The sequence below is a fragment of the Coregonus clupeaformis genome, unplaced genomic scaffold, assembly GCF_020615455.1.
Source record: "Coregonus clupeaformis isolate EN_2021a unplaced genomic scaffold, ASM2061545v1 scaf3825, whole genome shotgun sequence".
Lineage (NCBI taxonomy): Eukaryota > Metazoa > Chordata > Actinopteri > Salmoniformes > Salmonidae > Coregonus > Coregonus clupeaformis.
Window position 1 is genome coordinate 950 of NW_025537279.1, and position 27,389 is coordinate 28,338.

At 42.5% G+C, this 27,389-nt stretch overlaps 2 protein-coding genes across 2 annotated transcripts; both read right to left on the reverse strand.

Annotated features, from left to right (window-relative positions):
- Window positions 1–1,390: 1,390 nt before the first annotated feature.
- LOC123490393 (zinc finger protein 850-like) lies at window positions 1,391–6,415 on the reverse strand. The gene is made up of 3 exons (XM_045220433.1): window positions 6,384–6,415; window positions 6,039–6,166; window positions 1,391–2,409 (listed from the first exon to the last, which is right to left on the reverse strand). The coding sequence occupies exons 1-3, from the start codon at window positions 6,394–6,396 to the stop codon at window positions 1,471–1,473; spliced, it is 1,080 nt and encodes a 359-aa protein (XP_045076368.1). The 5' UTR covers window positions 6,397–6,415; the 3' UTR covers window positions 1,391–1,470.
- A 13,658-nt stretch (window positions 6,416–20,073) lies between these two features.
- Window positions 20,074–26,044, reverse strand: LOC123490394. Its single transcript, XM_045220434.1, has 3 exons — window positions 25,860–26,044; window positions 24,627–24,757; window positions 20,074–20,835 (listed from the first exon to the last, which is right to left on the reverse strand). Exons 1-3 carry the CDS (start codon window positions 25,930–25,932, stop codon window positions 20,074–20,076), a joined length of 966 nt encoding a protein of 321 aa, XP_045076369.1. The 5' UTR covers window positions 25,933–26,044.
- Window positions 26,045–27,389: the final 1,345 nt, after the last annotated feature.

Here is a 27,389-nt window from a genome sequence, read left to right on the forward strand (position 1 = left end):
TGCCGTAGAGGTTAAGTATGTTAAAAAGCAGCTTTTCTGTGTTGGAATGGTGTGGGCGTACCCCAACAACAGAATGGTGTGGGCGTATACCAGTCATAAAAAATATTCATATATATTTTTTAATTTTGGGGGTTGGGGGGCCTTCCACTTTGTCAAATTAATGTCAAACGTTAAATTATTTTGCATTTTAGCTAACACTAACCCTTTTCCTAACCTTACCCTAATTCCCCTAACCTGCTACGTTAATTATCTTACTTAACCTGCTATGAAAAGTCAAATCTGACGTTAATTTGACAAAAGCTGGATCCCTTTTAGCCATGACTAGCTCTGCACCCATGGCATCCTTCAACCCCAAGAAGCGTTCCGTTTTTTGCGGGGGGGACATTTGTGCTCTTTTCAAAGCAAATTTCCTGCTATTCTACACATTCTGCTATGAGGCTGAGAGAAATATTTGCAGTTTGAAAGCTAATTTCCTGCAATTTGACACATTTTGTTATCATATGCTATGTGGGTACCCTGCGTGCCCATTCGGCAACACGAAATACATTTTTCTTGAGTTCTTATCCACTCCAGCAGTGCAGTTAATCAACATAGCAATAAAAGCCAAAAAGTACACATTTTTCACGAGGAGGGTATCAGGATCCTGCACCTGATGTACGGCACTCACAGCACTAGACTGTTTAATGTTCGATTAATGTTTTGCACCGGGTGAAAGTTGATTGCATTAGTTTTGAAACCGACTGGGTCCCAGGCGTGAGCCAGGTGCTGCGTTAAAATCCCATGGCGAAGTCAGCTCCAAAATGGAAAAGAGATGTTGTATATTTTTGGACGATACACCACGCTGACTTGTTGACAAAATGTCTGACCGGCACAGATTACAGTTCAATTTGAAAAAGGGCGCTTCTGCTCCTACTCCCCGCTTTGGCCTGATGACATAACGGGCCTTTGCCCGGTGCCCTGCGGCTCAGCATTATCGAATCCGCCTCTCTAAAGCACAAACACCCACACCCACAGTCCCCGAGCGCCGCCCGCTTCCATTACAACGGTTGGATTTTCAAATCCAGACAACGAGAGGTCTCAAACCCGAGAAACAATTTTTTTGGGTATGTGCGCTGTTCTTTGATATACGATATACAAGACTGCTTATTACATTACACATCAAATCTCATGATCAATATCTTTCAAGCTGAGAGCAGACTTGTTTAGAAAGAACAGTGTGTTAGCAAGAATAGAGTAGAACATAATATTCCATCTACATCACCTCAGTAAGGTAAATATTACTAGCCTAGGTTTACGGTCTCTTAAAAACAAGTATTTACACAAGCCTGTTTCAAATGACAAGTTAACAAAGGGTTAATGAGGGGTATGTGGTTAATTACCCTCTTACCCCAAGACACATCACATGATAACTATAACGTCAGCTAAAGAATGGTTCCCAGATATCCCCTGTGGACATCTCAAGCCACACTGCTACGATTTCTCCCCGTTGTGGACACTCCTATGTCTGATAAGGTTACTCAGGAAGGAGAAGCTCTTATAACATAGCTTGCACTTGAAGGGCCTCTCCTTGGTGTGAACGGTCTGGTGCTCCTTCACATAGTTTGCTTTAGCAAAGCGCTTCCCACATGTGGGGCAGGTGTACGGCTTGTCAGCATCCGTCCTAATGCTCAGCCTCCCACGTTGTGACCCAATGACACCAGAGGAGGTAGTAGCAGGAGCCACCCTCAGGTGGTTAGTCTTTGAGCTCCCTCCTTGACCTCTAGCCATTGTTTGGGTGTTGTTTGGATTGTGTGCTGTGTTATAGGCTAGGTACCTCTTGTGGTGAACGCCCATCCTGACCCTGTCTGTATTGGTGGGGTCACCATGAGGTAACTGAGGAAAGCTAGACCCAGGTCCAGGTTGTCTATGAACCCAGTCACCAGGGATTAAACAAGACCCTGAAGGAGAAGACATACTTCCTGATAGACTACCATCAGGGGAGTCTCCCACCACTCCCTGTGAAGGCTGAAGCCCAGGGTGACCTGCTCTGTTCATCATGGATACTGTGGTGTTTGTATCATAGGAACAGGAGGGTCTATCTCTATCAGCCCCAGGCCCTGCTCCATCCCTGCACTGAGACTGTGAAGAGAAGGGTCTGGGCTGCAGACTGGATCCCTGACTGGAGCCTCTGTCTCTCTGATGACCACCAGGACTGAGGTTGTTCATTCCATCTGTCCACTGGTTGTGTTCTGTGTGGTGGTTGTGGTGGAGTCTCTGTCCCTCGAGGTTCGGTCCCGACTCGGGAAGGAAGAGTGACGGCTCCTGATCCAGGGTTCTGTTCCGGGGCCAGGGTTTGTGATCAGCCACTTCAGAGGTCCAGTCTCTCCAGCAAGCAACACCGGATATCAGCAGGTCCTCATGGACTGCAGACTGTAAACACAAATTGAAAAGAAAGGAATAAAGGTTTATATAATAAATGATTTGCTGTACACACAGAAAAATGACATGATATTATAAAATGTTACCCACAGTCAAGCCAATCGCTAACACTGTGATTAAAGTACCTAACAATATGGAGCCATTGGAGTTTATTATAAAAAATTGCCATATGTTTTGATGAAGTAAAATGATATGATAGCAAAATGAAGTATAATGTTTTGGTTTGACTGAGATAAGGGACATGATGTATTTATTTATTTTTGTCAGTCAGCACAGAGTCGATTTTGTGTTTAATTTCAACATGGTTTCAAATGGTCATACACTTACATAAGGGACTTTGAAGTAGGGGAGAGTGGGGTAAGTTGAGACAAAGGGTTAGTTGACCCACACCTTGTTTCTAGGAAACCATACAGAAAATTAATCATGTGACCAAATATTTAGGAAGAGGTCATCATTTCATGGTCCATGCTATCTGATATCCTTTGGACGTCCCAACTCTGACGTTACCCCATTGAAGTTGACATTTAAAATGGGTACGGTTAGGGTTTAGGGTAGGGAAGTCCCAAGGATTCCGGAGAGCACTAACCATCATTTCATGGAGTCTGAAGGAAGAAACCACATGGAAAAAGTGGTAAGCATTTTAGCTAAAAATAATTGATTTTCACAAAGTCAAATTCATTTATTGTTGTAGGTTTCATGATGCTTGTATCTAAACCAAAGCAGATAGTCCATCAGTGAAGTATTTGTACAGACACCATCACACCAACCATCACCATATCATATACTCTGCCTCATCATACTATACATCCAAAACCAACAGAATTAACTACAAACTAACTAGTACTACATGGAAAGATGTGGACTGCGGTGTGAGGGGATGACAGAGGCTCCCCTCGTAGGCGACTGTTGCTGATTACTGCCCAGGTGTGGTGGTCTCTCAGGCGCTTATTGCTGCTGATGCATCACCCAGACGGGGCTACACATTCGGTGGTGGATGTTCCAGCCTACCGACAGAGGAGGAGGAGCTGTGAAGTGCAGACACAGAGGTGCCTGATGAAAAGCTCCGGGCCTGTCTGACTGATGTGTCTCCCTCCCTGGCTGTACCATCGACTCCACCTCCAATCAAGCTACTCCTTTACTGAAGTGCATCATCATCCAGCTGTGGAAGACCATCTCCCATGAACTGCCAGCTCCCTTGTTTTTTTTTTAAAGTGAGAGATTCTGTATGAAAAGCGCTATATAAAATAAATATATTATTATTATTATTACTAATCATCGGCAGTGTGCATTTTCTGCTGGTGTATCATGAGGTAGCTCCTCTCTGAGAAACTCTTCCGCGCGTGGGTACAGGCAAACAGCCTTTCTCTCGTGTGGACTTTCAGGTTCATCTTCAGGTTGGACAACTGGGAGAAACTGTCCCGGTAAAGATTTATCCCGTGTGCATCCTCTGGTGGATCTCCACTTGTTTAGGGAAACTGAAGGCTTTCCCACAGAACAAACACGGGAAGTGCTTCTCTTTGCCACCGGACCTGCTGATAGCGTTACTACTACTGTCATTTGTCAATGGGCTTGTGTAGCTATTTGGTGTTGACACACTGGCATTGTCTTAGGTCTGGATTAACATAAACCAGATCTCAGGTTGTGAGGAGGACGAAGGCCAGGGAGTTAACATTTCTGGGCATTCACTGAGCGACACTGAAGTGTCTGTGCTCAGTAAAGGCCTGTCCTTCACCTGTACTAATGCAGTTGATCCTTTTAGGCCAAGAGTAGACAGCTTCAAATTCTTTAGACAACTACATTTGAATAATGTTTTCGCCTCTGACTCAGTCTTGAGTCACAGTGACACTGTTCTTAGAAGTAAGGTGAATACTGGTATTGAAACCAATCAGGGAGTGAGAATTCCTAACCCTTTCAAAAAGAAGTCTACCTTTTCAACATTCTCTAATCTGAGCCCTTCTATTACCACAGCCAGCCGCCTGGTTGAAAACGACCTTAAAAAAAGTGCCAGTAAGCATAAATAATCTAAAGGTAACCTCAGTGCAGAAGAGCTGGTAGCACTCAAAGGTCTACAACACAACTGTAATCTTGTAATTCGCCCTGCTGATAAGGTGGGCGCTGTTGTGGTACAAAGTTATGAGCACTATCACAGGGGCATTATGAGTCATCTGAACAATAGAGAATTCTATGTCCCCTTACCTGCAAACCCTACGGATCGTATTGAGAGTGAAATTGATGCATATATTAACAGCGCTTTAGACCAAGGTTGGACTACTGAAGGATTTCCTCATCACCCAGTATATGCAGTTTACCATGGCCTACATAAGGTATGATAGTAATCATCCTAAGCCGCTAAAACGCAATATTCTTACTGGTCAATTCCTTAGACTAAGGCGAAACTGCAACAAATCAAATGATTTTGTGACTAAAACTGAAATAATGAAAAAGAGGTTCCTGGAACACGGCTACAATGATAGTCTCCTCAACATGGCTCTTATGCGAGCACGAGAGACTGATAGAGCTGCACTCCTCACCAAAAAAGAAAAATGTGAGAAATCTGCTAGGGTTTGTTTTTCCAATGAATACAACCCTTCTGCAAGGCAGATAAAAACAGTGATCCTCAAACACTGGCACATTCTCCAGAGTGACCCCTCGCTCAAAGACTTTGCGTCTAACCCTACCCTGATTTGCTTCGGGAGGGGTCGCAACATCAAAGACCGCGTCGTACACAGTGTGCTCCCGAATCCTGCACCCTCTACCTGGCTCTCAGGTCCCCCTAATGGTTTCTACCGCTGCGGTCATTGTTACACATTGTTCCAACTCAAGTGACACAATAATACTCTATCACCCACGTTTGGGTAAAGAACACAAGATAAAAACCGTCATAAATTGTAGTACAACACGTTGTTTACATGCTCAAATGCCCATGTGGGCTTGTTTACATTGGTCAGACGAAACGCGCGCTCAAATTAAGAATAGCTGAACACAAAACTGCTATCCTCACCAAAAATATGGACTATGCGATCGTGCGGCATTACGTGAATTCCAATCATTGCTACCTTGAAATTCTGGGGAACTTAGAAATTCTGGGGAACTTAGAACGTTTCTCTTTCTTCCAGAGGTTGCAATATAGTGAGGAAATTGTTACAGAAAGAGGCACTTTGGATCGACTGCTTAGATTACGTCGAGCCAAAAGGGTCTGAATGAACAGTTCACTTGTTTTTGTTTCTGTATTTTGCTATTCAAATGAAATGTATGTGTAGGAATCTTGAATGATGATCACACTCTTGCTTGAATAACCTGTGTAGTTGCTACTACTACTGACAGTATTGCTATTATTGACATGTTTGATTGACATGATGAGTGGGACACTACCCTGCGAGGCTATATAGGTGCCTCCCACGTTGAAGGCAGCATCTGTTAGGGGGTTAACCTGAGGCGCCATCAGTCGCTCTGAATCACAACTATAGGAGCAGGAGCGCATATGGACACCTAGCCCTGATCTCAGCCAGTCTGTTGTCATAGAGACTAAGTTTGGTTGTTGTTTTGTGTTCAACAGTCTGTTTCTGGGTAACAGTGTTGTTCCCCAGCCCAGAGTTCAGGTCGCCGACCCATCCACTGACCTCCACTATGTCGCCTCTGGTCCTGGCCTGCTCAGTGATGTCATCCCCCGGGCCCTTGGCTGCACCTGTCTGGGTCTGGGAATCCAAGATGGCCTCCCAGTCTCTTCTGTTAGCCTCCAGCCAATCACCTACAGGGAGCGGTTACAAAATAGACTTTACAAACATGGCAGAGAAAACTCTGCATGTGAAGTTTTTTTTGTCAATTACCTGGTCAAGTTCATACATGATGTGTGTTTTTGTATGTAAACATAACTTGTATTGATTTCATTTTATGAATGAAGAAAAAATAGCCAGGCCCATTGAAGATCTATTATTGTATGTAGGCTATATGTATTTCTCCCTTACCTTGCTCCCCCATCTTTAGTCCACTCAGCAGATCAATGCTCTCTGGTCCGTCTTCTATTGTCTCCTCTTTGACTAGCAGCAGATCAGGCTTCCCATTCTCCATGTCTACTGACTGTAAGAGATACAGAGTGAGAGGATGTTGGATCAAGAAATCTGATATGAGCACCCTGCTATGGAGCATCTTCTGATTGGGCAATGAGGAATTGCTATGAGTATAGTCTCGCATTGCCATACCTCTGAAATCACATCGTTGTCACGCCTCCCTTGGAGGTCTGTAGAATTTTTGTATTGCAAAAATGGTTTCAATGGGCTGCTGGATGTTACAGTTCAAGAACCCTCCCCCACACGCCCGTAGAAGAGGTGCTGTGTGTTGTGTGTGTCACTGTTTTCCATCCGGGTAGGACACATTTTGTAGAGAGTTGTTGGGTATGCTAGTTTGAGGTGCACGTTTTCAAGTTATCAAGTGTGGCCAACAGTCTTGCGATTTCAATTTATTGAAACTGAAAGTGGATTACGCTGGTAAAGTCAAACGTCACAACACGTTCTAAACTGCTCTGGTGACATAGACATGTTTTGCCTAGTCTCCATTCGTCCACATGGCTGCTGACTGCGCTTTGCTACCACTGGAAAAATCCTGACGATTGCCCATTATCATTTGCTGTATTTGTTGTGTGTAGTCATCTAAATCTCACAGTATCAACTTAGCTGTGTGTACAAGGTTTCTTTTTTACAGTCTATGGCTCGAAGAAACTGTGCAGACACAGTGATCTGAGCTGTCTGATTTGCCCGCGGTAGGCCTATAGGTGCACTTGATTTGATCTCTAGGCCTGCCGGGTAGGTGGAGTTCTAACTTCAGACACATGAAATGGTTTAAAATGGGAATACTTTGCTTTTCCGGCACTAGGGCTGCTGAATAAAGTGCACCTACCGCCAACAGCGCGAAACAAATAAATAAAATAGGCATGCAAGGCTTTATCGTAGTTTTTTTTACAGAAATGTTTGGTGATCGACTAGGAATGCCTTGGAGAATGTCTTGGTGACCACTGCTTTACACACTGTTTAGCTAAGTTAATTAATGTCATCAGCTAGCTAACTTTCGATTAGCTAGAAATTTTGATGTAATCATTGTAAATTAAAAACAGTCTCCAAATGCATTTGTAGTTAACAGTTATGGATGAGGGTGAAATTGTAGCTCCAGATGTCAGTAAAGGGAGAGTGTAGGCTACTGGACAAGGCAGGTAACTTTGTGGGAGGACATTATGAAAAGATTCTCCAGTTCCAGTCCCTAGAGGAAAAACTCTGAGGACAGAGAGATAACAACAGCAATATTCAGTGCTGTCTAATTTGAATTCTTTGTAATGTTTTCTGTCCTCAGATATGGAAAGCTGTGAAAGCCTGTGTTTGCAGATGAAGAGAGAGGTCCCATTGAATATCCCAAGAGACTAATGATGCATTTCCATACAGGATTTCATCTACGCAGGCCAGCACCCGTGTCTCACTGGGCCATGGCTCCGGCGGACCTGCTCTCACTTGGGGCCCAAGCCGAGCCACTGGTACTTTTCAGCTCACATTTACATAACAATGGCTAACTATATAACAATGGCTAACTGTGAACTTTAACACCTTCTCACAAAGCAGGATTTTATACCAGCAGGATTTTTCCATACAACATGTGCTAACATAGGTAGGCCTACCTACAGTGCATTCGGAAAGTATTCAGACCCCTTTACTTTTTCCACATTTTGTTACGTTACAGCCGTATTCTAAAATGGATTAAGTTGTTTCCCCCCTCATCAATCTTCATACAATACCTCACAATAACAAAGCAAAAACAGGAATTTAGAAATTTAGGCAAAAAATAATAAGAAAACTACTGAAATATAACATTTACATAAGTATTCAGACCCTTTACTCAGTACTTTGTTGAAGCACCTTTGGCAGCGATTACAGCCTCGAGTCTTCTGGGGTATGACGCTACAAGCTTGGTAGCCTGTAGTTGGGGAGTTTCTCCCATTCTTCTCTGCAGATCCTCTCAAGCTCTGTCAGGTTGGATGGGGAGCGTCGTTGCACAGCTATTTTCAGGTCTCTCCAGAGATGTTCGATCGGGTTCTAGTCTCCGAGTCCCTGCCGCTGAAAAACATCCCCACAGCATGATGCTGCCACCACCATGCTTCACCGTAGGGATGGTGCTAGGTTTCCTCCAGACGTGACGCTTGGCATTCAGGCCAAAGAGTTCAATCTTGGTTTCATCAGACCAGAGAATCTTGTTTCTCACAGTCTGAGAGTCCTTTAGGTGCCTTTTGGCAAACTCCAAGCGGGCTGTCATGTGCCTTATACTGAGGAGTGGATTCTGTCTGGCCACTCTACCATAAAGGCCTGATTGGTGGAGTGCTGCAGAGATGGTTGTCCTTCTGGAAGGTTCTCCCATCTCCACAGAGGAACTCTGGAGCTCTGTCAGAGTGACCACCGGGTTCTTGGTCACCTCCCTGACCAAGGCCCTTCTCCCCTGATTGCTCAGTTTGGCAGAGCGGCCAGCTCTAGGAAGAGTCTTGGTGGTTCCAAACTTCTTCCATTTAAGAACGATGAAAGCCACTGTGTTCTTGGGGACCTTCAATGCTAGAGATATTTTTTAGTACCCTTCCCCAGATCTGTGCCTCGACGCAATCCTGTCTCGGAGCTCTACGAACAATTCCTTTGACCTCATGGCTTGATTTTTGCTCTGACATGCACTGTCAACTGTGGGACCTTATATAGATAGGTGTGTGCCTTTCCAAATCATGTCCAATCAATTTAATTTACCACAGGTGGACATCAATCAAGTTCAAGAAACATCTCAAGGATGATCAATGGAAACAGGATGCACCTGAGCTCAATTTCGAGTCTCATAGCAAAGGGTCTGAATACTTATGTAAATTGGGTATTTCTGTTTTCTATTTTTAATACATTTGCAAACATTTCTAAAAAACTGTTTTCGCTTTGTCATTATCAGGTATTGTGTGTAGATTGATGAGGACATTTTTTATTAAAATCAATTTTAGTAGCCACCTGTAGCTCAGTTGGTAGAGCATGGCGCTTGCAACGCCAGGGTTGTGGGTTCGATTCCATGGGGGGCCAGTATGAAAAATGTATGCACTCACTAACTGTAAGTCGCTCTGGATAAGAGTGTCTGCTAAATGACAAAATGTGGGAAAAGGGAAGGGGTCTGAATACTTTCCGAATGCACTGGTTATACTGTATGTGCAGGCCTACCTATGTTAGCACATGTTGTATAATAAAATACAGTTAAACATCACACACAATGTATGAACCTATTACAATTGGAGCCAGTTGGCCTGCTAGAGGTCTGCTGGGTGTGCAGGGTTCTGTTTCAGCCCAGCAATAACACACCTGATTCAACTTAATCTAGTGTGCTATTGCTCGGCTGGAATAGAAGTCTGCTCATGCAGTAGATCAGGGATCAGTGGAGCAAGGTTGGCCATCACTGGTGTGGAGTTTATTTGTTCACCTGAAAATATGCTTTAGTAATAATAGCCTACTTTCTACTACTTAATTATCTATTGTTGTTTAAACTAAGATGTCTAATCTTTACATACGAGTTAGCTTATTTGTAAATTTTGTAGTGATGAAGTGTTGATTCCTAGAGGTGAAGTGTTTGAATTTGATTTAAACTATTATTCAAAATGAACTAGTGTCAATGTTGATTAATCAACAATCCTGCAATAAAGAAGGGAAGGGGTTCTGTCTCTAATGCGTCTGTGTTTCTGTGTTGTATTCTCAAATGAACATTTCCTTTTTGTCTAGTTGTAAGATCTCCAATCTGTTTTATTTGATTGTCACTCTGTCTCAGTATATCAGCTATCTGAATCTATTTAGCAGCTTATCATACGGCATGCATCGCCAGTGCAGCCCTAGGCCTTCAGTATGATGGCATTACTGGCCTTATGGGCATCTGTCATCTGAAGCAGAGAATAGCTCAACTCACACATTGTTTACCAGTGTAGGCTGCTGAGGGGAGAACGGCTCATAATAATGGCTGGAACGGAGCAAATGGAATGGCATCAAATACATGGAAAACCATGTATTTGATACCATTCCACCTACTCCACTCCAGCCATTATTATGAGCCGTCCCAATTAAGGTGCCACCAATCTCCAACCTGTGTTGAACTATAAGTTCTCAATTTAAAATGATACCAGTAGACAATGTACCATATGCCAGATTTTGTACATGCCTTTTAAGTGCTAACATATACAATTGTTTAGTGCAAATCCAACCCTTGTAATTTAGATACAGTATAAAAATAAGGAGATGACTATTAGGCTACAGGACATGAGCATTACTGGTAACGTTATGACGCTCATTTTATTTGATTGATTTGAGCAATGTTGCTTGCAAAAAGGTTGCAGTTTTTCCAATAGTAGATAGACCAGGGGTATTCAATTCTTACCCTACATGGTCCGGAGCCTGCTTGTTTTCTGTTCTACCTGATAATGAATTGCATTCACCTGGTGTCCCAGGTCTAAGTCTAAATCAGTCCCTGATTCGAGGGGAAGAATATAAAAAAAAAGCAGTGGAACTGGCTTCGAGGTCCAGAGTTGAGTTTGAGGCAGATAGTACATGGTTGTTCTATGTAGGCCTATCACTGACCCTGGATAAGCTAGATACTGGGCTCACAGCTAACCGTTTAGGTCAGTAATATCCTGTTTTTACTAACATTTTGTAGGCTTTATAATCGTGAGAGAAATTGAATTAACTAGTACGGTAACTAGTTATACCTAGGTAGCTTACAAGGTTAGCTGACTTTAATCAAAACGAACCTCATTGTGGCTAGCTACGTCTTGTCCCTCATGCTAGCCTGCACAGCCAAATATCACTCCAGAAATGTCCAAATTACAAAGATTGATATGGCCAGCATTGTTGACCATTTCTCCCCTCTTGCTGCAACTTTAGCTCATGTCGAAATCACAGAGCAATGCTGTGAAAACCAGAGTGCTGCAAACGTTCAAAAATGTTTTGTCACCAGTGCTTGTGTTGTTGACATTTTAAGTCCTCACGCACTGTTGCTCCTACGGCATTAATCTGGTGAGCATTTTTGGAGCACCACCCAAGCAAGGCATTTGATTGGTTTGACGTGTTGCGACACCTTCTTCCCACCCCTCTTCAGCTGATTTCTGCCATGGAACGTCCCTCGGCTTCCCGTTATAGGGAAACCTGGATAGCGACGAGGCTACTATGAGTACTATGCAAACATGCTAGTTGATATGATACTATGCAAACGTGCTAGTCGATTTGATTACTTGACACTCTTTAATGGTTTGATAATTCAAAGGCATGGTCCCACACTTAAGACAAAATGTATCAAGACTTGGGCCCGCATCCACAAAGAGTCTCAGAATAGGAGTGCTGATCTAGGATCTTTCCATATAATCTTATTCATTGTAATCTAAAAGGCAAAACTGATCCTAGATCAGCACTCCTACTCTGAGAGGCTTTGTGGATACAGGCCCTGACCTAATACCATTCAGACAGTAGTTCACAGTGGGCTCACCTCAGTGAGACTGTGTGTGGTCCTGTGCTGCTCAGCTGGTTCCTCTATGGGTTCAGGAGGAGGTGTAGTCTGGTTGTCCTCCACGAATATGGTCCCCTCAGGGTTCCCCAGACCCTCCTCACACCCCTCCTCCTTCACCAGTAGCACCTCTGGATCCTCCTCTTCCTCCTGGTAGAGACAGGTGATACAGATTACAGACATACACTCCCACAGAGTTTAATGGCTGTGATAGAAGCAAACTGAGGATGGATCAACAATATTGTACAGTCGTGGTCAAAAGTTTTGAGAATGACACAAGTATTGGTCTTCACAAAGTTCGCTGCTTCAGTGTTATGAGATATTTTTGTCAGATGTTACTATGGTATACTGAAGTATAATTACAAGCATTCCATAAGTGTCAAAGGCTTTTATTGGGCCTCCTGTAGCTCAGTTGGTAGAGCATGGCGCTTGCAACGCCAGGGTTGTGGGTTCGATTCCCACGGGGACCAGTATGAAAAATGTATGCACTCACTAACTGTAAGTCGCTCTGGATAAGAGCGTCTGCTAAATGACTAAAATGTAAAATGTAATTGACAATTACATAAAGTTTATGCAAAGAGTCAATATTTGCAGTGTTGACCCTTCTTTTTCAAGACCTCTGCAATCCGCCCTGGCATGCTGTTAATTAACTTCTGGGCCACATCCTGACTGATGGCAGCCCATTCTTGCATAATCAATGCTTGGAGTTTGTCAGAATTTGTGGGTTTTTATTTGTCCACCCGCCTCTTGACGATCGACCACAAGTTGTCAATGGGATTAAGGTCTGGGGAGTTTCCTGGCCATGGACCCAAAATTTCGATGTTTTGTTCCCAGAGCCACTTAGTTATCACTTTTGCCTTATGGCAAGGTGCTCCATCATGCTGGAAAAGGCATTGGTCGTCACCAAACAGTTCTTGGATGGTTGGGAGAAGTTGCTCTCGGAGGATGTGTTGGTACCATTCTTTATTCATGGCTGTGGTCTTAGGCAAAATTGTGGCAGGGCTGAAATGCAGTGGAAATGTTTTTTTGGGATTAAGTTCATTTTCATGGCAAAGAGGGACTTTGCAATTAATTGCAATTCATCTGATCACTCTTCGTGACATTCTGGAGTATTTGCAAATTGCCATCATCAAAACTGAGGCAGCAGACTTTGTGAAAATGTTGTATTGGTGTCATTCTCAAAACTTTTCACCACGACTGTAGATACTCCACAATACTACGCTAATTGACAGAGTGAAAAGAAGGAAGCCTCTACAGAATACAAATATTCCAAAACATACAACTGTTTGCAAGAAGGCACTGAAGTAATACAGTGGCTTGCAAAAGTATCCACCCCCCTTTGGCATTTTTCCTATTTTGTTGCCTTACAACCTGGAATTAAAATGGATTTTTGGGGGTTTGTATCATTTGATTTACACAACATGCCTACCAATTTGAAGATGCAAAATAATTTTTGGGGTGAAACAAACAAGAAATAAGACAAAAAAACAGAAAACTTGAGCGTGCATAACTATTCACCCTTTGCAGCAATTACAGCTGCAAGTCTCTTGGGGTATGTCTCTATAAGCTTGGCACATCTAGCCACTGGGATTTCTGCCCATTCTTCAAGGCAAAACTGCACCAACTCCTTCAAGTTGGATGGGTTCCGCTGGTGTACAGCTATCTTTAAGTCATACCACAGATTCTCAATTGGATTGAGGTCTGGGCTTTGACTAGGCCATTCCAAGACATTTAAATGTTTCCCCTTAAACCACTCAAGTGTTGCTTTAGCAGTATGCTTAGGGTCATTGTCCTGCTGGAAGGTGAACCTCCGTCCCAGTCTCAAATCTCTGGAAGTCTGAAACAGGTTTCCCTCAAGAATTTCCCTGTATTTAGCACCATCCATCATTCCTTTAATTCTGACCAGTTTCCCAGTCCCTGCCGACGTAAAACAGCATGATGCTGCCACCACCATGCTTCACTGTGGGTATGATGTTCTCAGGGTGATGAGAGGTGTTGGGTTTGCGCCAGACATAGCGTTTTCCTTGATGGCCAAAAAGCTATTTTTTTCTTTAAGCAATTACTTTTTTCTGGCAACTCTTCCGTAAAGCCCAGCTCTGTGGAGTGTACGGCTTAAATGGTCCCTACGGACAGATACTCCAATCGCGCTGTGGAGCTTTGCAGCTCCTTCAGGGTTATCTTTGGTCTCTTTGTTGCCTCTCTGATTAATGCCCTCCTTGCCTGGTCCGTGAGTTTTGGTGGGCGGCCCACTCTTGGCAGGTTTGTTGTGGTGCCATATTATTTCAATTTTTTAATAATGGATTTAATGGTGCTCCGTGGGATGTTCAAAGTTTCTGATATTTTTTTTAACCCAACCCTTATCTGTACTCCACAACTTTGTCCCTGACCTGTTTGGAGAGCTCATTGGTCTTCATGGTGCTGCTTGCTTGGTGGTGCCCCTTGCTTAGTGGTGTTGCAGACTCTGGGGCCTTTCGTAACAGGAGTATATACAGCTGCGGAAAAAATTAAGAGACCACTGCAAAATTATCAGTTTCTCTGGTTTTACTATTTATAGGTATGTGTTTGGGTAAAAATAACATTTTTGTTTTATTCTATAAACTACTGACAACATTTCTCCCAAATTCCCCCCAAATTTTTTTTAATTTAGAGCATTTATTTGCAGACAATGACAACTGGTCAAAATAACAAAAAAGATGCAGTGTTGTCAGACCTCGAATAATGCAAAGAAAATGTTAATTTTTAAACAACACAATAATAATGTTTTAACTTAGGAAGAGTTCAGAAATCAATAATTGGTGGAATAACCCTGATTTTCAATCACAGCTTTCATGCATCTTGGCATGCTCTCCACCAGTCTTTCACATTGATGTTGGGTGACTTTATGCCACTCCTGGCGCAAAAATTCAAGCAGCTCGGCTTTGTTTGATGGCTTGTGACTATCCATCTTCCTCTTGATCACATTCCAGAAGTTTTTAATGGGGTTCAGGTCTGGAGATTGGGCTGGCCATGACAGGGTCTTGATCTGGTGGTCCTCCATCCACACCTTGATTGACCTGGCTGTGTGGCATGGCGCATTGTCCTGCTGGAAAAACCAATCCTCAGAGTTGGGGAACAATGTCAGAGCAAAAGGAAGCAAGTTTTCTTCCAGGACAACCTTGTACGTGGCTTGATTCATCGTCCTTCACAAAGACAAATTTGCCCGATTCCAGCCTTGCTGAAGCACCCCCAGATCATCACCGATCCTCCACCAAATTTCACAGTGGGTGCGAGACACTGTGGCTTGTAGGCCTCTCCAGGTCTCCGTCTAACCATTAGATGACCAGGTGTTGGGAAAAGCTGAAAATTGGACTCATCAGAGATGACCTTACTCCAGTCCTCTACAGTCCAATCCTTATGGTCTTTTTGCAAACCTCAGCCTGGCTCTTCTTTGCTTATCATTGATGAAGGGCTTTTTCTAGCTTTGCACGACTTCAGCCCTGCCCCTAGGAGCCTGTTTCAAACCGTCCTCGCCGTGCACTTCACCCCAGCTGCCGTTTGCCATTCTTTTTGTAGGTCACTTGATGTCATCCCTACGGTTGTTGAGTGACATTCGAATGAGTTGGCGGTCATCCCGGTCAGTAGCTTTGTTGTCCCCAATGTCTGCTGCTTGACCTTGTTCTTTTGAACCGCCGTCTTTTAAATTTTAAGGATGGAAGCAACCTGACGCTCACTGTATCCCTCTGCCAGTAAAGCCAGAATTGAACCCTTCTTTTCCTCACTCAAAACTTTCCTTTCCAACTCTTTTGGCATGGTCAATAGTTATTTTTTGATTAATATTACTTTTGAGGTACTATTTGCACTGTTTTTGCCATCCAGCTGGTCCTATTGCAAGAGGATAGTGATGACCACAGCAGTGGTTTTATACTTTTCCTCGTTAAATAATATTTGGTTCATGTGATCACCTAATCAGTACCTAATTCAGTAGAATGAGGTGTGCCTGTGTTGGAATTCAACAGACACTGGAATGGAATGGCTGTCATACATGTAGTGATGCTGATTTAAGAAATATTTGAAGTGGTCTCTTAATTTTTTCCACAGCTGTATACTGAGATCATGTGACAGATCATGTGACACTTAGATTGCACACAGGTGGACTTTATTTAACTAATTATGTGACTTCTTAAAGTAATTGGTTGCACCAGATCTTATTTAGGGGCTTCATAGCAAAGCTATGTACATATGCACGCACCACTTTTCCGTTATTTATTTTTTAGAATTTTTTGAAACAAGTTATTTTTTAAATTTCACTTCACCAATTTGGACTTTTGTGTGTATGTCCATTACATGGAATCCAAATAAACATCTATTTCAATTACAGGTTGTAATGCAACAAAATAGGAAAAATGCCAAGGGGGATGAATACTTTTGCAAGGCACTGTACTGCAGAAAATATGGCAAAGCAATTAACTTTTTGTCCTGAATACAAAGTGTTATGTTTTGGGCAAATCCAATACAACACATTACTGAGTACCACTCTCCATATTTTCAAGCATAGTGGTGGCTGCATCATGTTATGGGTATGCTTGTAATCGTTAAGGACTGGGGAGTTTTTCAGAATAAAAAAGAAATTGAATGGAGCTAAGCACAAGCACAACGTTAGAGGAAAACCTGGTTCAGTCTGCTTTCATGTTATGGGTATGCTTGTAATCGTTAAGGACTGGGGAGTTTTTCAGAATAAAAAAGAAATTGAATGGAGCTAAGCACAAGCACAACGTTAGAGGAAAACCTGGTTCAGTCTGCTTTCATGTTATGGGTATGCTTGTAATCGTTAAGGACTGGGGAGTTTTTCAGAATAAAAAAGAAATTGAATGGAGCTAAGCACAAGCACAACGCTAGAGGAAAACCTGGTTCAGTCTGCTTTCCACCAGACACTGGGAGATGAATTCACCTTTCAGCAGGACAATAACCTAAAACACAAGGCCAAATCTACACTGGCGTTGCTTCCCCAAGAAGACAGTGAATGTTCCTGAGTGGCCGAGTTACAGTTTTGACATAAATGTACTTGAACATCCATTTCAAGACCTGAAAATGGTTGTCTAGCATTGATCAACAACCAATTTGACAGAGCTTGAAGAATTTTGAAAATAACAATTGGCAAATGTTGCACAATCCAGGTGTGGAAAGCTCCAGAAATACTCACAGCTGTAATCACTGCCAAAGGTCCTTCTACAAAGTTTTGACACAGGGGTGTGAATACTTATGTAATAAGATATGTGTTTCATTTTCAATAAATTAGCAAACATTTATAAAAACATGTTTTCACTTTGTCATTATGGGGTATTGTGTGTAGACGGGTGAGGATGTCATCCATTTTGAATTCAAGCTGTAACACAACAAAATGTGGAATAGGTCAAGGGGTATGAATATTTTCTAAAGGCACTGTAAATATGATGTTGTGGTTAAATATGTGTCCGCTATGATAAGTCAAAAGTCATCATCAGACAAACCTGCCTAAACTATTTTGATGTGTACATTAGGTGTTCGTGTGTTGGTAACGTATTTATTTATATTTAGGTGTATATTGGTTATAAAGCACTGTTGTGTGTATGCAGAATAGGTTGAGATCAGATGTGATGTATACTAAAGACAGTCTCAATGGAAGACTTAGAATGAAAAGTCCCATTTTGTGTTTATTAAACATAAACAAGTGTTAAACACACCATACGAAAACCACACATACACATCTCAAATAAAAATCTGCATGAACTTGATGAACTGCATTCATTTTCTCATTCGGTGTCTTGGGGGAAAAATAAAGTAGTTCAATGGAAGTAATGAAATAGGCATTTGTGAACATCATATAGCCTACACAGTACAAACACAATATCTGACATATTTTTAAGGCTTTTATATATATATATATATATATAAATATATATAGTGGGGAAAAAAAGTATTTAGTCAGCCACCAATTGTGCAAGTTCTCCCACTTAAAAAGATGAGAGAGGCCTGTAATTTTCATCATAGGTACACGTCAACTATGACAGACAAAATGAGATTTTTTTTCTCCAGAAAATCACATTGTAGGATTTTTTATGAATTTATTTGCAAATTATTGTGGAAAATAAGTATTTGGTCAATAACAAAAGTTTCTCAATACTTTGTTATATACCCTTTGTTGGCAATGACACAGGTCAAACGTTTTCTGTAAGTCTTCACAAGGTTTTCACACACTGTTGCTGGTATTTTGGCCCATTCCTCCATGCAGATCTCCTCTAGAGCAGTGATGTTTTGGGGCTGTCGCTGGGCAACACAGACTTTCAACTCCCTCCAAAGATTTTCTATGGGGTTGAGATCTGGAGACTGGCTAGGCCACTCCAGGACCTTGAAATGCTTCTTACGAAGCCACTCCTTCGTTGCCGGGCGGTGTGTTTGGGATCATTGTCATGCTGAAAGACCCAGCCACGTTTCATCTTCAATGCCCTTGCTGATGGATGGAGGTTTTCACTCAAAATCTCACGATACATGGCCCCATTCATGCTTTCCTTTACACGGATCAGTCGTCCTGGTCCCTTTGCAGAAAAAACAGCCCCAAAGCATGATGTTTCCACCCCCATGCTTCAAAGTAGGTATGGTGTTCTTTGGATGCAACTCAGCATTCTTTGTCCTCCAAACACGACGAGTTGAGTTTTTACCAAAAAGTTATATTTTGGTTTCATCTGACCATATGTCATTCTCCCAATCCTCTTCTGGATCATCCAAATGCACACTAGCAAACTTCAGACGGGCCTGGACATGTACTGGCTTAAGCAGGGGGACACGTCTGGCACTGCAGGATTTGAGTCCCTGGCGGCGTAGTGTGTTACTGATGGTAGGCTTTGTTACTTTGGTCCCAGCTCTCTGCAGGTCATTCACTAGGTCCCCCTGTGTGGTTCTGGGATTTTTGCTCACCGTTCTTGTGATCATTTTGACCCCACGGGGTGAGATCTTGCGTGGAGCCCCAGATCGAGGGAGATTATCAGTGGTCTTGTATGTCTTCCATTTCCCAATAATTGCTCCCACAGTTGATTTCTTCAAACCAAGCTGCTTACCTATTGCAGATTCAGTCTTCCCAGCCTGGTGCAGGTCTACAATTTTGTTTCTGGTGTCCTTTGACAGCTCTTTGGTCTTGGCCATAGTGGAGTTTGGAGTGTGACTGTTTGAGGTTGTGGACAGGTGTCTTTTATACTGATAACAAGTTCAAACAGGTGCCATTAATACAGGTAATGAGTGGAGGACAGAGGAGCCTCTTAAATAAGAAGTTACAGGTATGTGAGAGCCAGAAATCTTGCTTGTTTGTAGGTGACCAAATACTTATTTTCCACCATAATTTGCAAATTCATTAAAAATCCTACAATGTGATTTTCTGGATTTTTTTTCTCAATTTGTCTGTCATAGTTGACGTGTACCTATGATGAAAATTACAGGCCTCTCTCATCTTTTTAAGTGGGAGAACTTGCACAATTGGTGGCTGACTAAATACTATGTTTCACCACTGTATATCACACAATGTCTGGATGCAATGTTCTACCCAGGAATTTTCCACACTGAAATCTGTTTCAACACTGAAACTCTTGTTATTCCAAATGCATCTGTGGGTCTTTTACGCTGACAACAACCTAAATTAATCTTTGTCTTTAATGCAGGGTTTGATCTAAACATCAGAAGCTATGGAGCGGAATGGTTACTTTCTATGTTATAGATTGGAATGGTTTTTCTGCTGGTGTATCCTGAGGCATCTCCTTTCTGAAAACCTCTTCCCGCAGTGCATACAGGCGAACGGCCTCTCTCCTGTGTGGACCTTCAGGTGCATCTTCAGCTGGTCCTGGCGGGAGAACCTCTTCTCACACTGTGGGCAGCTGTAGGGTTTCTCCCCTGTGTGGACTCTCTGGTGCCTCTTCAGGTGGTGCTGGTGGGAAAACCTCTTCTCACACTGGGTACAGCTGAAGGGTTTCTCCCCTGTGTGGACCCTCTGGTGGATCTCCACATTCTGGAGGCAGCTGAAGCCTTTGTTACAGAACATGCAGAGGAACCGTTTCTCTTTACTATTATTGCCTGATGTGGCTCCCTGTCCCTGAGCCTGGGCTCTAGCCCTGTCATTTGAGTTCAATACCTGATCAAAAGGATGCGGATGTGTGAATCGGAAGGCTCTATCAACGTGGACACTGGGTCGCGATCCCTGAACGCGTGTAATGGGGAGTGGGTTGCGACATTTAGATTTGTCTCTAAGCTTTTCCTGTAGTCTAAGAAGTCACTGGTGTTACCCTGCGAGTATCCTTCTCCTAAGTGAGTTTCATTTGCATTCCATGTCAGAGAATCGTCGCTCTCCACTTTCACAGTAACTTCATCTACGATCAGACCCTCCCCTTTCTTATCTAGGAACCCTTCAGAGTTTACACCTCTACCGTGCCGGTTCCAGTCCCCTCTCATTGGATTAGTCTGTGTATCTAAGCCCAAAGGCATGTCACCAGGTATCATCTCTGTCTCTGTAGCGTATGAAAAGGATGGATCATTGCCAGTCTGTGACGCGTCACCTGAGTCCAGATGGGACAGAACCGTCCTCGGGCTCAGGTTACCGTGAGGTATATATTCTGAGCGGGGAGCAGGAGCACAGCTCAGTCGTTCCAGCCCTGTTAAAGTCTCAGTGTCTGTCTCTGACTTGAGGGCGGCGTTCTGCGTTCCACTGACCTCCGTGATGCTGCGTCGGGTTCTGGGCTGCGCTGGAGCGGTTGTGGGGTCCTCCGTGGCTACAGGGGGCGCCACTTCAGCCGCTGCTCCAGTCTGGATGTCTCTGCTGTGCCGTGGGTCCTCCTCTCCTTCAGACCTCTCCAGCTTGACCCCAGGACCTGCAGCCTCTGCATCTGCAGACTGACACAAGAAGAGAGGAGGTTATTATCGGTACATGAGTTGAATACCCTATGAAAGTCCCGCCCAATTCATGGTCGAGTCCCGTACGGTTTTTGCATGGCATTCAAGCTTATACTATCAAGTTCATGAAAACGCGGTCATATAAGACATATATAAAATTATATTTTTTGTATTTGATTTGCTCATACCCGATGCCTTTTATAAAAATATTTGACGCTCAAGAAGGAAGACACATCGGCAAAAGTTAGAAAAGTCTAATTTAACTACAACTCAGCAGTTAAACTTAATGTCATGACCTATGGGGTCAATTAATCAATATTCAGACGTAATGCCTATAATAGTACTAAAAAACTGCATTTTGTCATATATTCTGAACATGTGAGAAACATGATGGAAGAACCTGGATCATTATTAATTTAAGAAAAGCATTGAGGGACATTGCACGATACACCACCTGAAAATGCATTAATTTCAATGTAATTGAATACATTTTAATATACACTGAACAAAAATATGAACGCAACATGTAAAGTGTTGGTCCCATGTTTCATGAGAAAGAAATAAAAGATCCCAGAAATTTTCAGTATATGCACAAAAAGCTTATTTCTCTCAAATGTTGTGCACAAATGTGTTTACATCCCTGTTAGTGAGCATTTCTCCTTTGCCAAGATAATGCATGAACCTGACAGGTGTGGCATATCAAGAAGCTGATTAAACAGCATGATCATTACACAGGTGCATCTTGTGCTGGGGACAATAAAAGGTCAGTTTGTGCAGTTTTGTCACACAACACAATGCCAAAGATGTCAAAGCGTTCAATTGGCATGCTGACTGCAGGAATGTCCACCAGAGCTGTTGCCAGATAATTTAATGTTCATTTTTCTTCCATAAGCCGCCTCCAACGTCATTTTAGAGAATTTGAAACCGGCCTCACAACCGCAGACCACGTGTAACCACGCCAGCCCAAGACCTACACATCCGGCTTCTTAACCTGCGGGATCGTCTGAGACCAGCCACCCAGACAGCTGATGAAACTGTGGGTTTGCACAACCAAAGAATTTCTGCACAAACTGTCAGAAACAGTCTCAGGGAAGCTCATCTGCGTACTCGTCATCCTCACCAGGGTATTGACCTTACTGCAGTTCTGCGTTGTAACTGACTTTAGTGGGCAAATGCGCAACTGCGAAGGCCACTGGCACGCTGGAGAAATATGCTCTTCACGGAGGAGTCCCGGTTTCAACTGTACCGGGCAGATGGCGTCGTGTGGGTGAGCGGTTTGCTGATGTCAACGTTGTGAACAGAGTGCCCCATGGTGGCGGTGGGCTTACGGTATGGGCAGACATAAGCTACGGACAACGAACACAATTGCATTTTATCAAATGAAATTTGACTGATTTCCTTATATGAACTGTAACTCAGTAAAATCTTTGAAATTGTTGTATGTTGCATTTATATTTTTGTTCAGTATATCTTATATGACCACGTTTTCATGAATTTGACGATGCAATTTTGGAGCAAAGTCTTAGCCTATAAAAAAAAGAAACCTGGAAGTACCACTTTCATGGCGTATTGGATAACAAAGTCGTAGGGAAGTCTCTCAAGCCCAGATTTATGGCAGAAAAAAATAAGGACGTACATGTAAGCAAGTGAATAGCTGAGGGGAGCCTTTCTGAAATAAACAGGCCACATTTGATTAACTGTACTTTTTTATGCAACACTATTACACTAACCTCCAGGGGTGTAGTGGTGCCTGGAGAAGTGGTTATACTCTAATTTTGAAAAGAAAAATCCCAAAAACGTCCCACCCGGCGAAGGATAGGTGCCCTCTGTGAAAACTTCTATGAGAAGTAGTGACATACACTCTGAATGACCTAAAATGATAAATCCCATATTGGTCTTTCAAAGTCCGGCCAACCAAAGCTGTACTGTGCAGTAGGCTAATAGTAGGCCTACTATTGAAACAGATAAATGAGGCTGTCAACTGAGGGAAACATTCATAGGTATCAGATTTATTTTTTATTTTTTAATCAGGTTTTTGCTATCAATGGCACACTTTTTTAATAGAAAGACAACAAAGTTGGATGTTGAAATCCATATCAATGCTTAAACTACATCAGGAGACCTCTTTTAAGGTCTGGGAAAATTCTAAGACATGTATATGTTTGAGTGTAGTTACCCTTTAAATCAAGTGCACAGGCACCTAGCACTGTTTCTGTAGCAGGGGCGTAGGAACGGGTGGGGCTTTTATTTGTTATTTTTATGCTCTTTCCTTGTTAGTGTTCCAAACTGGACATTATTTTTATTTTTACCTAAACATGCAAACACCATCAGATAGAATTCATAGCAAGCAGTGCACTGGGTTAGTCAGATTTGATAAAATATAACAGAACAGATTAACTGGAATGACATTCACTCTCACGGGATGGGTTGGCAAAAATTACTAACTGAAAGCCGCCCCCCAATAAGCGACGAATATGACTACTTTGAAGCATATGTCACTGTGCTATTATGGCTATATGGCCAATGCCACTGCCTATTTCATTTGTTTATTTAGCAAACAAGACAGTTCATAATCTAATGCCTTTATCAGCCAACATACCTATATTTTAGCTTTAATTAGCTTAAAAAATGCTAACTTTCTCATGGCAAAATATGTAGAATAGAATGGATGAGCTATAAAACTGCACAATTTCCTCTGCCTCATGGCAAAATGTGTAGAATTGCAGGACATTAGCTTTAAAACGGCACATTTTCCTCTGCCTCATGGAATAATGTGTAGAATATCATAATATTAGCTATAAAAGTGCACGTGTTTCCCTCTGCCCCATGGCAAAATGTGTAGAATAGCACAAGATTAGCTATACAACTGCACAATTTTTTCTCTGCCTCATGGCAAAATGTGTCAAATTGCAGGAAGGTACATGCTCCGCCCCCCCCCAAACAATCATAATTATTTTAGGGGGCCCACCCAAATTTCTGCAGGCCCACCCACCAATTTCTGGCTATGGCACTGTTCTGTAGCACGAGATGGAGTTTTCAAAACAAATAGTCACTGGATTGATGGAAATAATCATGATCTCATTCTGACAGATAGGCATAGGCTGGCAGGTAGGTAGCTAATTAACATTTCATTGAGAACGGTTATTGGGAAACCCTTTCCATCTACCAGAGTACGGTTTGGCCTATCATTGGCGTCGCTATATTTTTCCTGTTCCTTAATAGTTTGAAACCTGGATGTTTTATTTCATATTATGAGGCATGTTTTACCTTGCTTCAAAGTAGCCTATAGCCAAAATCCCCCCACAGAAACATGGACTCAATTATTTTATGAAGACTTCATGTGCTTTCTCCTGTTCTATTGGTTCTCTTTAATTCATTGTCTAGCAGCCAAAGGCATTATGCTTGTCATATTAGCAACCCATGATAGTTGTTGCATCTTTAGATCTCCCCTCTTTCAAAATTCCAACAATTTCCATCTCTGTCCATGAAACCGCTTGCATGTGTGGTGCTAATTTAAGAAAGATGTTTTCCGCAAACTGCATTTTGAAATTCGCGCGTAGGCCTATTGCCGTGTGCATATTGCTGTGCCCAAAATATGAAGAAATAATAGATTATCAACATTTCAAGTTAAACATTCTGATCTGGTCCATCAGCCTTATTAATTGATATGGCATATACCTCCACTACACTACTTTGATACGCATCGTGGGGTTTAAGAAGTGAGTATACGCAATGTTCACTGAAAAATAAGTGGGTATATGGCGTATACCCTCCACTACACCACTGCTAACCTCTATCACGATAACGTGCTGGGTCGAGGTTCCACTCCCCTCATCAACAGTGATTGGTTGGTCATCTCTACATGTATTTTGTCCTGCTGCCTTCACAAAGCTCCTGTGGCCTCCAGTGAGATCTCCTTCCCCTGAGAGAGATTGGGGGAAAGAGGTAGTTAGTTTAGCTACTGTCAATACTTAATGGTACACTATTGACATTTTTGACACTGTCTAGAATTGGCAAGGATGTAAAGTAACGCAAGGATGTAAAGTAACACTTCTCATAACTTCTTTCTATTCACTATTTAGTAATCGATGTACACTGAACAAAAATATAAACGCAACATGTAAAGTTTTGATCCCATGTTTCATGAGCTGAAATAAACGATTCCAGAAATGTTCCATACGCACAATTTTTTTGGCATCCCTGTTAGTGAGCATTTCTCATTTGCCAAGATAATCCTTCCACCTGAAAGTTGTGGCATATCAAGAAGCTGATTAAACAGCATGATCATTACACAAGTGCACCTTGTGCTGGGGACAATAACAGCCAACTTTTGCAGTTGTCACACAAAACAATGCCAAAGATGTCTCAAGCTGAGGGAGCATGAAATTGGCATGCTGACTGCAGGAATTTCCACCAGAGCTCTTGCCAGAGAATTGAATGTTCATGTCTCTACCATAGACTGCCTCCAACGTCATTTTAGAGAATTTGGCAGTAAGTCCAACCAGCCTCACAACCGCAGGCCACGTGTAACCACACCAGCCCAGGACCTCCACATCCGGCTTCTTCACCTGCGGGATCATCTGACACCAGCCACCCGGACAGCTGATTAAACTGAGGAGCAGTTCTGTCTGTAATAAAGCCCTTTTGTGGGGAAAAACGTATTCTGATTGGCTGGGCCTGGCTGCACCCCTGCCCAGTCATGTGAAATCCAGAGATTAGGGCCTAATGAATAGATTGATTTCCTTATATTAACTGTAACTTAGTAAAATCTTTGAAATGGTTGCGTTTATATTTTTACTCAGTATATTATGTTCCATGCATCACAATGTTTTCATTGAGTAAATAATAGAAAATGCAGTAAATCAAGAATCTGGTAAGAATATGTTAGTGTCTTAGCGGAAGATAGCTAAGTAATCAGGGGAACTATTGCATAACACCTCTGAACACGTGCAGAGGGGAACGGGGTGACAGGCACATAATTATATATGAAAGGCCGCGGAGCCTTGGCCTTTTGCCAAATGTACCTCTTTCCATTCCTCTGTATCGGTCTAGGATCTTGACACTACTGGGACGACTGGCAAGGATGCGCTCTCGCATTGTCTTGTCTGCGCGCTCCCTTGCTACCTTCAGTTCCAGTAGCTGTAGTTTCCTACGCAATGCCCTGTTTTCTTTCTGGCTTTGAGAAATTTCCAAACGAAACACTGCATAGTCGTCGTCTACGAGTTTACAGATCTCTGCCACGGCTGAATTCGCTAGCACCTCCATGATGGAAGCTATTTGAGTGTGAAAAACCAGACAGTTAGCCATTGTTAGTTCAACGTTAGCAGCTAGCTAGATAGCGTTACCTAGATAACAACTGTTACCCAAGTCCTGTCTCCAACGCGAATTAAAGACTACATGGGGTAAATATGGGATGCTGTGCTGTTCAATTAGTCATATTTTTTAGTTCCATGTTGTTAATAAACGTCTAAATAACAACAAAAACGCTAACGTGGAAATAGTTATTGGTCACTGTTCACTTCCGTTTAAACTGAAGAGAAGGGATGTTATTGGGTGGCGTCATAGCTCAAAGGGTGTGGCTAAATGAAAAAAGTATGAGCGCTGTTTTTTTATTACGGTACTACTATGAAATCTGTAACCAAGTATTCACACGCATAATAGAGAGAAACGTGATCGTATACAAATTTAATAAAGGTTTGAAATGATTATGTTTTATTCGAACATTTATATCTGCTTGGGCTTCTTGCGGTCTACAAATTATTTGTAATTATTATCGGTCCGCAGCTGAATCTAGTTGATGCCCCCTGTGGTACTGTTTATTACATTACATATCAAATCTCCTATTCGTGATCAGTATATTTCAACTCAGAACAGACTTGCTTAGAAAAAACAGAGTAGAATAGAATACAATACTTTATTCCATCTACATCACCTCAGTAAATTAAATATTAAACTGGGATTGGATGCATTAAGTGCTTTCATTTCTAAGCTGTAAAACAGTTGCCTTCAGAAAGTATTCACACCCCTTGACTTTTTCCACATTTTGTTGTATTACAAAGTGGGATTTAAATTGATTTGTCATTTTTTTGTCAACGATCTACACAAAATACTCTAACATCAAAGTGGAAGAAAAATGCATGGCCAAAAGTATGCGGACACCTGCTTGTCGAACATCTCATTCCAAAATCATAGGCATTAATATGGAGTTGGTCCCCCCTTTGCTGCTATAACAGCCTCCACTCTTCTGGGAAGGCTTTCCACTAGATGTTGGAGCATTGCTGCGGGGACTTGCTTCCATTCAGCCACATGAGCATTACTTAGGTCGGGCACTAATGTTGGGCGAGTAGGCCTGGCTCGCAGTCGGTGTTCCAATTCATCCCAAAGGTGTTCGATAGGGTTGAGGTGAGGGCTCTGTGCAGGCCAGTCTTCCACATTGATGTCGACAAACCATTTCTGTATGGACCTCGCTTTGTGCACGGGGGCATTGTCATGCTGAAATAGGAAAGGGCTTTCCCCAAACAGTTGCCACAAAGTCGGAAGCACAGAATGTCTAG

Coding starts and splice junctions, on each gene's coding strand:
- LOC123490393 (XM_045220433.1), bottom strand. Junction 2,410..6,038: donor CCAGAGGCGACATAGTGGAG/GTCAGTGGATGG, acceptor TTGTGTTTACAG/TCTGCAGTCCATGAGGACCT.
- LOC123490394 (XM_045220434.1), bottom strand. CDS start 25,932: ATGCGAGAGCGCATCCTTGCCAGTCGTCCCAGTAGTGTCAAGATCCTA. Junction 24,758..25,859: donor ATACAGAGGAATGGAAAGAG/GTACATTTGGCA, acceptor AATCTCTCTCAG/GGGAAGGAGATCTCACTGGA. Junction 20,836..24,626: donor AGCACGTTATCGTGATAGAG/GTTAGCAGTGGT, acceptor TTCTTGTGTCAG/TCTGCAGATGCAGAGGCTGC.